Source organism: Pleurodeles waltl, chromosome 2_1, assembly GCF_031143425.1.
Source record: "Pleurodeles waltl isolate 20211129_DDA chromosome 2_1, aPleWal1.hap1.20221129, whole genome shotgun sequence".
NCBI classification, from domain to species: Eukaryota; Metazoa; Chordata; class Amphibia; order Caudata; family Salamandridae; genus Pleurodeles; species Pleurodeles waltl.
In genome coordinates, this window is record NC_090438.1 from 581,667,068 (window position 1) to 581,681,762 (window position 14,695).

A 14,695-nucleotide genomic window follows, 5' to 3' on the forward strand; every position below is an offset into this window, starting at 1 on the left:
CAGTGGGATAGAGTGCATTGGTTTTGAGTAAAGTGGTGTAGAGTATATGGGGTAGAGTGCAGCGGTTTAGAGGAGACTGACATAGAGCACAGTGGAGTAGAGTGGTGTAAAGTAGCACAGCAGATTAGAGTGTCAGAGTGAAGTGGCATAGAATGGCTTAGAGTCCAGTGGCATAGTGTGCTGTGGCATAGAGTGCAGTGTAGTAGAGTAGAGTGGCAGAGAGTGCAGTGTAGCAAAGTAGAGTGTTGTAGAGTGCAGTGGGATAGAGTAAAGTGGCGCAGAGAGCAGTGGCATAGAGTAAAGTGGTATAGAGATAGAAGAGGTGGTATCTTTGTGTCCTGTAAAAAAATTCATTAGGAAGGAGTAATTTGTCTTCATGATGTCCTTGATGCCAAAGTGTCCTTGTGCGACTGCACCTGTTTCACAAATAAGTGACATATAAGTGCGTGTACAAAAGGTAGGGACGGTGGAAAGAAATGTCAGATAAATTGTTTTGAAATATTACTGATGAGGATTTGTTGTTTTGTCGAAAGAACACACTGATGTAGGTTAGAGGTGATAAAAGAAATTGGCCAAATCTTTTTAGATAAAGCCCCAATTTAAGGGTCCTTCGGGCCTCCTTTCGTTCCTCTGTGATCTTGGCTGGGTGCTCTCTGGAGGCTCAAACATAGAAGTAAATGGAATTAAGGGCAAAGAAAGGCTCACAACCTGTTATCTCCTCACAGGTGCTGAAGAAAGGCATGCTTTTGACTTTGACCAGTCCCTGTTTATAACGAAAATGCATGCACTGTAGGATGATAAGATATGTTGATGTGTCCAAGCATCTGCACAAATACCAATGTTAATATCACTATTTTATTCCTTTTATATTGCTACTAATCCCAGTGCAGGGTGTCAGAGTGCTTTACATAACATACATATTACCTATAACTAAAATAAAAATCTGTCATCTGCTTGTTACATGATGTGTTGTTTGAAGGTTATGTTACAGCTTTGTACATGGAGAGTAGGAAGGGCACAAGCGTGGCCCATTGGGAGAGCAAATTGCATTTCTTTTTCTTATAAGCGCTCTCACTTTGAAGTCAGCCAAAAGCAAAGTAAACACCATGCTCCCTTGAAGACACAGCTTGACACTAGACTAGTCTGTAAATGCACAGCAAAAGTGAGTTAAGAACAAGATTTAAAGTCCTGTTTTACAGAAAGTGAGTTTGTGGAAGAATACAGTAAACATGGTTTAGGCAACAGGAGGGACGAACTGAACCTGGAGACCCTAAAGCAAATAAAGCCAGCAAATAGAAACCCAGTTACAACCACAAAGCCAATGGTAATCAACGAGAGGAATGCATTCCTAGGTCAACTTTCAGAAAGTCCCCAAGATGTCTTTAGCAAATCAGACAGCTGTGCTGTCTGGTAGGCCGCAACCTAAAAATGACTATTGTTTCTTCTTTAGACTTTTAATTGAAGGTATGAATGCAGAGCTATCATATCATAGCTTTATTTCTTGTCTGACATGGTACCTCATGAAATAGAGGTAACATGAATCTTAGATTAGCACGCTAACGGGGTGTCTTTCTTGTGAAATGTATAGGTTTTCCACACATTTGTCATTTGCATTTAACTTTGCATGAAAAATAGGCCTTTGTGATTGGTCAGGCTAATAGAAGGCCAACTTCAGACTGCAATTTAACAGGATCATTGATATTTGGCATTAACCTGGAGTAAGAACATTCAGATCATTCCATAACCATAAGGACAGCCAGAATATACACATACACCTTCCAGTCATTGACATTCTGCCTAATAAATGAGCTGATGCAGAACATTTATGCAGAACATATATACACTCACTAAGATGCTTAAAGCCTAAAACACAGTCACTCACGTATTCATGTAAACAAAGATGCTGTTAATAGTTCAAAACCTAAAAATCATCGATATCCATCACTTATGACCTCACACGTCACTTGTGGCATCGGAAATGGCACTGTTATTATCATCCATGGTCACATCACAAGCCATCTAAAATATTACATCTCCTTTGTTGCCTTTTATTATATGAAGTAGAAAGTTGCAGTTACAGTCAGTAGCAATACATTCCCTACTTTCACATTCACTATAATTAAGGCAAGAGTACTATTTTCAACATACAGATGTCCCTGCATCATTGAAGCCGGAGGAAGCAACTTCTCTATTGCATCAGGTGAGAGAACATTGGAGATTCCCTCTGAGTGTTTGCACATGTGCTATAGATGCAGGAGTGGGAGAAATGTCTAAAGTTCCCTGTTTGCTGAGAGGCGACAGCTCCAAGGAAGTGACCTGTCTATCACTGCCAGCTTCTGGGGCACTTGATACAGTTGGAAGGAGTACTTTTTGGGTTTATCCACACTTCAGGGCAACTGTTGATGGTGAAGACTCAAATTGAGGCCGGTGTCTCTACTGAACTGGCAGCCAGGAATGAGAGTCATATCCTGATGGAAGCAAAAGCTCTGCCAGGCCGACACCCTGACTGTATTTGTGCACTTTGGCCCAGAAATGTAGTTATTATGACTGCACTTGTCAAGAAACATATCTTTAACATTGCCATTTTTTTCAGAGGGTGCCTTTTATCTCTTGTTACACTTGTAGAATAGTAGAGAACTACAAATCGTACTACAAACCCCTTTATACACTTTAATTTTCTAATTTCTTTAGCTACTCACGGAACCGCACCTATGACACTTACATCGGCAAACGATATGTGATTGCTGGGATGGATCAAGGTTTAATTGGCGTTTGTATTGGAGAGAAAAGGAGGATTACTATTCCACCACATCTGGGATATGGGGAAGAAGGAAGTGGTAGGTGTTTTATGCTTTTGTTTTATGTGCTTTGGAAAGTGGCTATCAAAGTAAAATTAATGTAGTTATTTCCACAAGAAGCTGACTGTCATACCACCCCTATGAATTCCTGGGCGCTGGAGTTCATTCAAGTCTATCTGTGGGGAAGGTAATTCTTGAATTGAAAGAAATCCAACTTCAATTTAGAAATATAAAGCATATTTTTATATTAATTTAGACATCAAATCAAACTTTGTATCATACATACAACTGGAGTTGTAGCTTTTTAAAACGCTCAGAAATAGATGCACTTTAAATGATCAAATGTGCCCCATTGAAGTTAATGGAGAGAAACACAGTGTGCAAACGGTCACTTGTGGGGTGAGTTCTGTGCAGCCCACCTCGGGTGAAGGTCCAGGGAGTCCAGGTTCAGAGGTGCTCTGGCTGTCCTTGTTGCAGATGGGATCCGTGTGCGCTGTCAAAACTTCAGCCCTTGACAAAAACAGACTTAGAGGTGGATCTACACTCTACCCTCAGAGAGTAGAGGCCTTTAGGGTCCCAGGACCTGGATTCCACCGCTGGATCTTCGCTACCACGTCTGGGGGCTCCGAGTGCAGAAGTAGCCTTTGAGCTGTCAGTCATGGGAGGGTTGCCCAAAGATGCTTTGCCACTGGCTCAAAGTCACCTTTTTCAGGATGCAGGATCTCAACAGTGGGGTTGTTGCCAACGTCAGTCACTATTGCTGGGAATTGCTCTGGAATCGTTGACGTCCGGGCAAGAGTCGGTTACCGTGCTGGTGACCAACAAGCCTTGACAGCGGCAAAAGTAGTCCACAGGTACTTAGCAGGCTGGACAGGAGTGGTGTAGCAGCTCAAAACTTGGTGGGACCCTCATTACAGTAACTGGGGTGCAGGTCAATGTTTCCCTTTGGGGGTCACTCACGAGGGCCCGAAAGGTTGCAAATCTTGTGACACAGCACGACAATTCTTCTGCAGGTGGCAGGTGACCAGTTCCACCAGTTAGGGGAGTCTGCTTGAGTTTCTGGTGTCCAATGGAGTCCCTTTTGCTAGGGCACACGTCGATCACACAGTTCCAGTATATGGTCTCATCAGGGCACCTAAGTGTCCTATCTTTGCCCTGTGGCGGAGTCCAAAGTCCTGATGTCTGTGATGGCATCTTCTCTGTGCCTCTTCTCGGATTCAAAGTCAGAACTGAGGTTCTGGTGCCAGGGGAGCCCCTTAAATATTAGTTTAGGGGCCGTTAATTCTGTGGGGGACAGTGGCCAATGGGCTACTAGTCCCTACAGCTAATCCACCCCTGAGGTGATGAGTTCCTGTGGGAGTACATCACTTTTCTACCCAGAACCCTCTATTTTACGGTCTGCCAAGATGGCAGAACCCTTCCTTGGATGTACAGATCTCCTGGCCAGCCTTTTGGGGTGTACTCCTCCAGCATATCTAATTTTCCTGCCTGTCGGCTTTGACAGTGCGGGAAGGGCCTTGTCCTCGAGTGGGGGGGAACAAGAGATTACATTTCAAGGGCGGTGAAAGCGGTAAAGACTAGCCATCTTGGGAGGGAGGAGGTGTGACCTCCATCCTGGCAAGGTCCTTTGTCTCCATGCTGGGGAGGTTCTAGCACAGCCAGCAGGAGGGCAGAGTCTTCTCTCGGTGGCAAATGGCTTGGGGTAGCCCGCCAAGCAGGAGGAAGCTGGCAGCTTTGTGGACATTGCCTAAGGACGCCACCTTGGTACATGCTAGTTAACCCTGGGCACGAGAATCCAAACAAGGGGGAATTTAGTCAGGCCTTCATGGAGCTGGACATCTGGGGTTTGCCCGGGTGCCAGCCCATGATATCCTATGGACTGCTGATCATGTAGTAGCATTAAGTTTTAACTTCATTCACAGAGCCATTTATGCTTGTGCATATGTGTCCACACTCATAACACAATGCACCCTACCTAATGGGCTATAGGAGGCCTGACGTAGGGGAGACTGACCTGTGCTATGGGCAGTTAAGGGAGTCTGCCTGCACCTGGTGTGGGCAGAGTCGAACTCGAGCAGACAAGCTGTCCATGCAGTCTGACATGGCAGTTCTGCAGGCTTTTCTTTTATTTGAGTCAAAAACGTTGACACAATCGGTACTGCTGCCTTGGCGACCCCTTTGCCATCCCTGCCCTGGGTATCACTGGTACCGTTTACTAGGGCGTTACAGGGATGGTAAAGTCCTTTCCAATTGGGTTTACCAAATCACAGTACAATTTAAGGGAAGGAGCACTGGAACTGGGGTCCTTTTTAGCATACTCAGTGCACTTTCAGATAAAAAACGACAGCATCAAGCAAAAGTGAGGAGTGACCATCCAACAAGGGCTTTTAGAACAGCTACTCCACTACACTCACCTAAATGCCCGTAAATTCAGAACTTACGTGGCCCTCGGACACCAGAAGAACAGATTAATCTGACTGAAGAAAAAAGAGTACAAAGAAGAGCCCAAGAAGTGAGAACTGTGGACTGCTGGTGGACTTTTGCGCAAAACCATGCCTGCTTACCTGCTCCTGTTCTGACAGTCATGACAACCCTACTCGCCCTGCAGCTGTGGATCCTCCAAAAACCTGCAAGACCCTCTAGCACTTTGCCGAGCTGTCAGCATCTCCCTTGAAGTGGAGGAGCCACTTCCCTGCACCCTGCAGGCACCAACTGCAACATCTGGTTCACCGTTCTGCTGACCACCGGGTCCACTGACGCAGCATCGGCACAGGAGGAGGTCACTGAGCTGCGTTAGGACCAACCGGTCTCCCCACAAAGTGAGAAGACCCCAGGACCTACCAGGGTCACCCTGCACCAATACCTGGGGTACCGGACCCCTTGGAGCAACCAATGCTTGTTTGAGTCCAGGCTGAACTACTGGTATCTCTTGTGACCTAAAGGGGACCCCTGAGAATTGACTGCAAAGACCCCGATGCAGTAAAAGTACTTTATCCAAAGAAAGTCATTTACTGCATAAAAGTGCATTTGAGTGAATTGTTTGTTATTTACTTGCAAAAATTGATACACTGCAACAGTACTTACCTTCTTTTGAAGTTTTTCTAGCATTGAAACATCCCTAAAGAATAACTATTTTTTTCTAAACAGTGGTCTTGAGTTTCTTCTTGAGTGTGTTTCACGTTTATTGACTGTGTGTTCAACAAATGCTTAGGACTACCCTCTGATAAACCTAAAGTACTTGCCCAAACTACCACAATAGAGAGCATTTGTGATTATTCTTTCTAACCCCTATAAACCAATAAGGGTTGCTTGGACTAGCTGCATAGTGTCCCCTTACATTCAGTACACTGCATAAATAGCGTTCTACATATATTTTTTCTCCACACGGAAAATATTTTTCCTGGTTAAGAAATCCCTTCTCCTGCACCCCCACCGAATCAAGAGGTGCTCCATTGTACTTCCTACGCTGGAAATGGATTATGACAGTCCTTGCATAGAGCAAAAATCCTTCTGATTTTATAGGGGTAATAGTAATGAGAGGAGTTGATGAATTAAACTCTTAAGACCATTTGTGGCTTGGAACATCCACATTCAGACTCCTTGTGTGGGATATATGTGTTTTTAGAAGTCTGTTCCTGTGGCAGAGATCTCCGCAAATGTAAATAGATTTACGCTATCAGGAATCCCCTGGTGAATTCCTGACAGGTGTAAAAATAAATAGTAAATTCGTCCAGACACATATGTTTAGGAGCAAACTTACCTTTTTAAATAGGGCCCTAGATTCCAACAGAAGCAGCGTATTGTTGGATTCAACAGTACGTTTTCAGGAAAGATGACCAAGTGTTGGAAAACTAGTTAAGTGACCGCCTTATTTTATAGGCTGTTCGCTCTGCTCCTGCCTGTTTGCTTAGTCCTTTGAGCCCATTACCCACTTAATTTGCTGAAACAGTTCCAGATTTCTTTTTTATCAGTAACATTTTTGGCTTCCCTGTTCAAACGAGGGGCAGTTGATAAGCCTTCGTCGATTGCAAGAGCAAAGGAAGGCAATATATGTTGTTCAGTGATGAATTTGATCTGCAGTGGACACCCTTCAAAAGGTGAATCATTTCTAGTAGCCCATATTAAATGCTTCAAGTCTCTGATGCTTGCCTGACAAACTGAATGCATGTTATTTTCTATGCCTGCCTTGAATAACTTGTCAGTCGGGTAGCCAAAGAAGCCTCAAACATGTTTTAGCATGAGTTTAACAGCGGGCTGAGATTGTCTTCCTCTGAATTTCAGTTGCCTGAGGATGCAATGTAGTACTTTGTTCAAGCTAACCAAGCATTCTAAGAGGTCAAATACTGACATAAGAGCGTTCCAAGAGGTCTGAGATTAATCTAACATCACCCTTAGAGGAACCCTCATCTACAGACCACCAGGACCCCGCCCATCATTCTGCGACACCATCGCCGATACCTTCAGCTCCCACGCCCTCTCCTCCACAGACAACATACTCCTTGGTGACCTCAGCTTTCACCTGGAAAGAAACCACGGCTGCAACACCACAGCCCTGCTGGACAACCTCACAAACCTCGGCCTCAAGCAACTGATCACCTCACCCACCCACTCAGCAGGACACACGCTAGACGCCATCTTCACCTCCAGCAACCACATCACCTTCACTTACACCACCGAACTCCACTGGACTGACCACCACTGCGTCCACTTCTCCTTCATGAAACCCACCACCAACAACTCACTACACCCTACCGCAAGTGGAACAAGATCTCCAAGGAACACCTGATCTCCAACCTCTCAGAAACTCTACCGCCCATCACCAACGACCCCAACACCGCCGCCCACAACCTCACATGATGGCTAGAAACCTGCACAGACTCCCTCGCCCCACTGAAAACAAACAACAACACCCGCACCACCAAGACCGCCCCTTGGTTCACCACAGAACTTCAATCTTCTAAACAAGAATACCGAAAAACTGAGAAAGCCTGGCGCCAAGAACCCTCAATGAGCAACTTCTCCGCCCTCAAAACAGCCATGCGCAAACACCACCAACTCATCCGGACCACCAAACGATCATTCTACAAAGAACGCATAGACAACAACACGCACAACAGCAAAGAACTCTTTGCCCTCATCAAAGAACTCACCAAACAAAATCCTGCACCATCGACCCCCCACACTCCCAAGACCTCTGCAACTCCCTCTCCAACTACTTTCACTGCAAAATCGCAGACATACACGACAGCTTCACAGCATCCTCATCATCAACATCCACCACCGACACAACCAACACCACAACACCCTACCGCACCAACTGACTAAACACCTGGACTGCCACCAAAGACTAAGAAATCGTCAAAACCATGAACTCCATCCTCTCAGGGTCCCCAACAGACCGGTGCCCCCACCACATTTTTAACAAGGCTAGCCAAATCATCTCTCCCCAGCTCTGTGCCGTCAACAACAGCTCCTTCAACACCGCAACCTTCCCAGACTTTGAGAAGCACACCTAAGTCAATGCTCTTCTCAAAAAACCCAAAGCAGACCCAGAGGACCTCACAAACTACCGTCCCATTTCTCTTCTCCCGTTCCCCGCAAAGGTCGCCAAGAAGATAGTCAATGCACAACTATCCCACTTCTTTGAAGAAAACAACATACTCAACACCACCCAATCTGGATTCCGCAAGAATCACAGTACTGAGACCGCCCTCATCGCCTGCACAGATGACATCAGGACCAAAGTGGACAAGGGCCAGACCGTCTCCCTCATCCTCCTAGGCCTCTCTGCAGCTTTTGACACCGTATGCCACCAAACCCTTTGCACACGCATGTTCAACGCCAGTATTCGCCACAAGACCCTGGACTGGCTCACCTCCTTCCTCTCCGAAAGAACCCAAAGAGTTTGCCTCCCTCCTTTCCGGTCTATAGCCACCAAGATCATCTGTGGGGTCCCTCAGCCCCACCCTCTTCAACATCTACATGACTCCTCTCGCCAACATCCTCCGCCCCCACGGCATCACCATCATTTCGTACGCTGACGACACCCAGCTCATCATCTCCCTCACCAAGAACCCAGCCACTGCCAAGATTAACCTGCACGCCGGACTCCTTGACACCGCCAATTGGATGACAACAAGCCACCTCAAGTTGAACTCAAACAAAACAGAGATCATCATCTTCGGCCCCAACAAAACAGCACGGAACGACTCCTGGTGGCCCACCACCTTCGGACCACCCCTAGCACCCACACACGCAACCTTGGCATCATACTGGACTCATCCCTCTCCATGACCCAACAAACTAACGCCATATCATCCTCCTGTTTCAACACCCTTCGCATGCTACGCAAGACTTTCAAATGGATGCCCCTAGAAACAAGAACAACAGTCACCCACGCCCTTATCAGCAGCAGACTGGACTACGGCAACACCCTCTAAGCTGGGACCACAGCCAAACTTCAAAGAAAACTCTGGCGAATCCAGAACGCAGCTGCACGACTCATCCTCAACCTCCATCACCACAAACACATATCCACCCACTTCAGATCCCTACACTGGTTGCCCATCAACAAAAGGATCATTTTCAAAGTCCTCGTCCACACTCACAAGGCCCTCCACGACACCGGGCTGGCCTACCTCAACGAATGAGTAAGTTTCTACATACCTACTCGCCAGCTCCGCTCCGCCGACCTCGCCCTCGCCACAGTCCCCCGCATCCAACGCACCACCTCCGGCAGCAGATCCTTCTCCCACCTCGCCGCCAAGACCTGGAACTCCCGCCCCACCAACCTACGCAAGACCCAAGACCTACTAACATTCAGAAAGCACCTAAAAACATGGCTTTATGAGCAATAACCAGCCCTCCCCCCCAGCCCCTTGAGACCAGGTGAGATGTGCGCTTAAGAAATTACTTGATTGATTGATTGATTGACCTAAGAGCGTCATTTTTTTCAGGATTCAGCTTTCTGTAGCGTGTGCCATGCCGTATACATAAACAAAATGGTGAATTCTATAATATTTTAAATAAAATATCTGGACTGATGCTTACTTTCGTTGCGTCTGTCCGTTACTTCTGGCAGCTATTTCTTTCTCCGGAATAAATCACCCCAAGACTTTCCAAGAGTGCCATGTAATATGCTTTTAACTTTATGCTCCAGTTTATGTTCAGCAGGCAGCAAAGCATTTTCACTGTCTATGAAAATATTTTTTTTAATTATTTGTTTATGCAGGTTTCAGAAATAGCAACAGTAGTTTGCAAAAGGTACATTAATTGTCACGATCATCACTTGGCAAGAGACAGTTAACAGAAGATTCCTTTAGCGGACAGAAGCAGGCATCAGGAGAACCATAGAGACAGACATGACATCGAAGCACAGAGAATTCAATTCAGAGCATGAATCAGAGCTCAGCGGACATCACTATATCAGATGCAGGGGTTTCCCACATATCAATAGGCAGGAAACAACTGTATAATATGTAACTGCATCATTGCCATACAGCTATAGCTGCAAAGGTACCCAGAATATAACATATTATTTAAGATATTCTCCAGCAGCATTGCAGTACATGTCGATTGAGAAAGAAACCCTCCTGTGTCCATGTTCCCTGCAATATTTAGGCTAGAGGACAGAATGTTGAACAAAATCACTCCAGAAATCTGATAATCTACAGTGCACAGAAACTCAAGTTTTCCAGTAAAGGTATAAGTTACTGATTCAGTAAGGGTATTTGTGCATCTTTTGGACGCAGGCTGCTAAATGAGTTTGTTGGCTTGCTGGCTCCCTCTTTAATACGAAGGGCCAGGTTGTCTACCTGATGAGTACATATTTCATAATCACTCCATATTTACTGCATTTATAGAGGGCTGCAGAAGACGCTATTGCAACATACATTATTCACTTTTGCAAAGTTTGGAAAAAGTAAAACATGCAACTTGGACATGCAGTGGCAGCCCCATCCTGAAATTAGTGGATCTTTGCAAATCCTCCAACACTCCCAGGTGTCACAGGCATATTTTATTTAGTGAATCTCTGTAAAGTGCTATTTTGCACAATTTTATGTTGAAGTTGGAGTGCAGTATTTTCTTAAATCAATATCAGTTCCTTTTTTCTGCACCTGAATGCCTTGTACTTTGTCTTCTGCAGTGATTTATATTTGCTCTCTTTATGTGTCTGCTGCATGCTGCACAAAGTCAAGCACTGAACCCCAGTTACAGATCTGGGCCTAAATCCGTTGTGTTTTTTTGCTTGCCATGCTATTCCAGTTTGGACCCAGCCATATGCACGTCAGTCTTGACTCTGTTCCCCCTGGAAACAGTCCAGCCCAAAGTGCCAGGCCGGGTCCTTCCTGGACCCGAAACAAGGATCCTGGGACCGGTTTCGGGGTATCACCCTCTCATCAGCCAGGCTACCTTGAATCCGTTGTCATAAAGAGCACAGGGCACCCAGGGAGGCAAACGATGCTTTTCACATCTTTTATGTTACAGTTGTTTAAATGTGTCTTGCACTATTTGTTTTCCATGTGAATTTTTTAATTTAAGCAGACTAAGGGTGAAAATGTGAATTATGTATTGGCAATGAAATTGATAGTTCTAAAGCACAACCCTAACTAGAGAGCAATGATATCTTATGCTTATTTTAGAAATATAAATTTTTTATCTATCCGAGGTCGATGAACCAAGCATGAGTGAGTTGGGTAAAAATAAACATCCCTCGTCCGTCAGTAGTGCTAAGAGGCCTTCTTGGAAGTGAATGTGATCTCTACAAATATTATTGTTATGTTTATTATATTTTAGGTGGGATAGGTAAGGAGAAGTCTCATGTCGTGGAGCCCTGAGACCAGGGAATAATGAAGATTCCTTATCCTTGGTAGATTGTCCTTCATGAAGAAATATGGTTTAAACTCCTTTCTTGCCCGGGTGAAAGGAGTGGCCCTGATGCATAGGGGATGTTGTCCAAGATCCTGGGTGGAAAGCTCGAGAAAGCTATCCATCTGGTCCTTTCCTTTTTCCATTTACTTATTCTAAGTTTGGTAATGCCATGGTTTAATGTGTTGTATTAACCCCCAGAGATAGTTAATTTTTCTGCTATGTGATGCAGCAGGTGTTGAAGGTGATACAGGCCTGGAGGAACAGCCAGTGTAGATAGTCTACTGCGGAGTGTAGTGGTCATATTCCTTAAGTCCTTTCATGAGCCAAGAAGCAACATGAAATACTTCTTTTACTGGAGCCACAGTGCAGTGTGGCACACTAGTGATTAGTGAGTTATCTCTGTTCAGGTGGGAGAGGACCATTTTGGGTCAGTGGTTTTAAATTTAAAAAGAGAAACGGAGCCTCATATAAGAGCCACCCATGCATGTTGAAGACAATTTCTTTCTTTACTATTGTTTCATTTTCTTTTTGTGCATTCCCATCTGGATCCAGAGGTCTGCTCAGATCTTTTGTTGGTTTCCTGTTATGCCATTAATTGTGTTTGACCAATGACTTTGTGTTTCACCACTGCACATATTAGTTGTTCAATGTTCACCAGTAGTACATTACATGTTGTATTCAATTTAGCTGCCTATTGGCTTTAACATGGCATTAGACATTACATTTTGTATTCAGTTTAGCTGCCTATTGGCTTTAACGTGGAGTTCGACATTGCAGTTGAGACATTGCAGATGAGCTGTGTTTTTCCACATGATAGACCAAGCAGTGTTTTTCGTATTGTGTTCACACCGAACCCTAGCGTGATAAGAGAGCGTATATTTTGTGTTTTCCTCTCTATCCAGCCTTGGAACGAGCGAGGTTTGGAGACTTGGCCACTCTCCAACTCTTGTTTTGTTCCCACTCCGAGCCAGCATGTTTTGACTAAGGGGCCTGTTAGCAGGCTTTTTACGGTGTCCCTGGGCAGCAGCGAGGGGGAATTTTCCAGGACTTCAGTCAGGAGCGGACGTCAGCTGCTTGACCTCCCGTTTGGGTGGAAAATCTCTTTCTCGCAGTTGAACAGGAGTCATCAACTTGCAGGCATGAGAAAGATGACGAGCAGTGATAGGCCCTACGGTGATGAATTTTGACTTTTATTCTTTGCTTTGAAGTTATGCTATAATATAATCACATGTATTTGCTGTGTACATTGCAATTGAGAAGTACTTTGATATAGTTTGCTTTCATTGCTGTGACTACTTTTAAACTTGTGCTTCCAACCTACTAATCTCGTCTCTCAGGAACCTCGTGGTGAAGTAATAATAATAAATGTCTTCTTTAAACTAAGAAGTGCATTCCAGAGAAGTTTTGTCAGCTCGGTCATAAGATAAGGAAAGCAAAACATTTCCTGATAACCCCTCAACATTCCTATGGTATGCTAGGGAACTTTGTTCCCTCCAAAATCTGCTTCAAACTATGCTGAGTGAATGAAGCAGATGTTGGTCATGGACACACGTAGGTGTACTCTCTAGTGCTTGGGCTCCAGCTAAGACTCTTAAGTCGTGCCACTAGTGCGCTCTTATGCAACAGAAGGTGGTCTGGGATTGTGAAGCGAAGCTCTGCATCGCCAAACACAAGAGAAAGTTGCAATCAAAGGGCAAGTCCTACTCGAAATTGTGGACCCCATCTCATTTATGAGGTTGCACCAACAGACAGTCCACTTTCTGCTTGAAGACTCTGGCTAAGTCAAAGTCCGAGCACAAGCATTAAAAGAGGAAGGAGGACTTTTCTTTTTTATTTTATACCCAGGGCCTGAACCATTTGAGCCATTTGTTGCCTTTTAAAGCTGCCCTTTCTGACTCAACAAAACCCTGTTCTTGCCCACCAGCCAGCAAACCAGTAAGACTGGCGACATAGACCTGCGCCTGGTGATACAGACTTTACTAAACATCTTTTACCTGAGAGATTTATTGTGCAGTTTCCACTAGCAAAGTTGAACTTAACTCTTTTCCAGACAGTCCTCGTACAGGGAATCCAAACAGATTGACGCATTCAGCAAGAGAATGTTTTCATTTGTGAGTTTGGCCCTGAGGTCCTTAAACTCTGTATGCTTGCTGGGCCTTTAAAGCTCTTTGTGACATGGCCAGAGAGAGCTTGCTGGTGGTACCAGAAGTTCCCAGAGTTTCTTTAACATACTTGACGGACAAGATGCAAAGAAGTTTGTGATTTTAGTTGTCTTGGATATCACAGATTATATTTGTAGGGCTGTTGGAACCAGCATTGTCCTGAGAAGTTAGGCATAGATGAAGTCTACTGGATTTTCAGGCAATGTACCGACATTCTTAAAGACAGGCTCTGTGATGTTTCCAGAAGTTTTGAGGAAAAAACAGACTCTGCTTTATTGATATTCAAAGACATTTCCTTAGGGTTGTTGACACCAAAGAAACAAAATCCCTATCAGTTCTGAGTTTCCAAGTCTCTTGGGTGAGGATGTTTAGTTAAAAAGTTCAGTGGTTATTCCAAGGACTTGTCCTATACACAGCAGCAGCCATCCAAACTAGTGGTGTGTGTAAAGAAATGGCTCCCTGTTGCAGTTACCCCCCACTTTTTGCCTGATACTGATGCTGACTTGACTGAGAAGTGTGCTGGGACCCTGCTAACCAGGCCCCAGCACCAGTGTTCTTTCACCTAAAATGTACAGTTGTTTCCACAATTGGCACAACCCTGGCACCCAGGTAAGTCCCTTGTAACTGGTACCCCTGGTACCAAGGGCCCTGATGCCAGGGAAGGTCTCTAAGGGCTGCAGCATGTCTTATGCCACCCTAGGGACCCCTCACTCAGCACAGACACACTGCTTGCCAGCTTGTATGTGCTGGTGAGGACCAAAACGAGTAAGTCGACATGGCACTCCCCTCAGGGTACCATGCCAACCTCACACTGCCTGTGGCATAGGTAAGTCACCCCTCTAGCAGGCCTTACAGCCCTAAGGC

The 14,695-nt window shown here is 45.1% G+C and overlaps 1 protein-coding gene across 1 annotated transcript in view; it reads left to right on the top strand.

The window, feature by feature from the left end:
• FKBP9 (FKBP prolyl isomerase 9) overlaps positions 1 to 14,695 on the top strand; it is a 264,101-nt gene that overhangs the window by 68,590 nt on the left and 180,816 nt on the right. Inside the window, exon 6 of the mRNA XM_069215456.1 lies at positions 2,692 to 2,837. Within this exon, the coding sequence (XP_069071557.1) occupies positions 2,692 to 2,837 (146 nt within the window). The remainder of the gene's footprint in view (positions 1 to 2,691; positions 2,838 to 14,695) is intronic.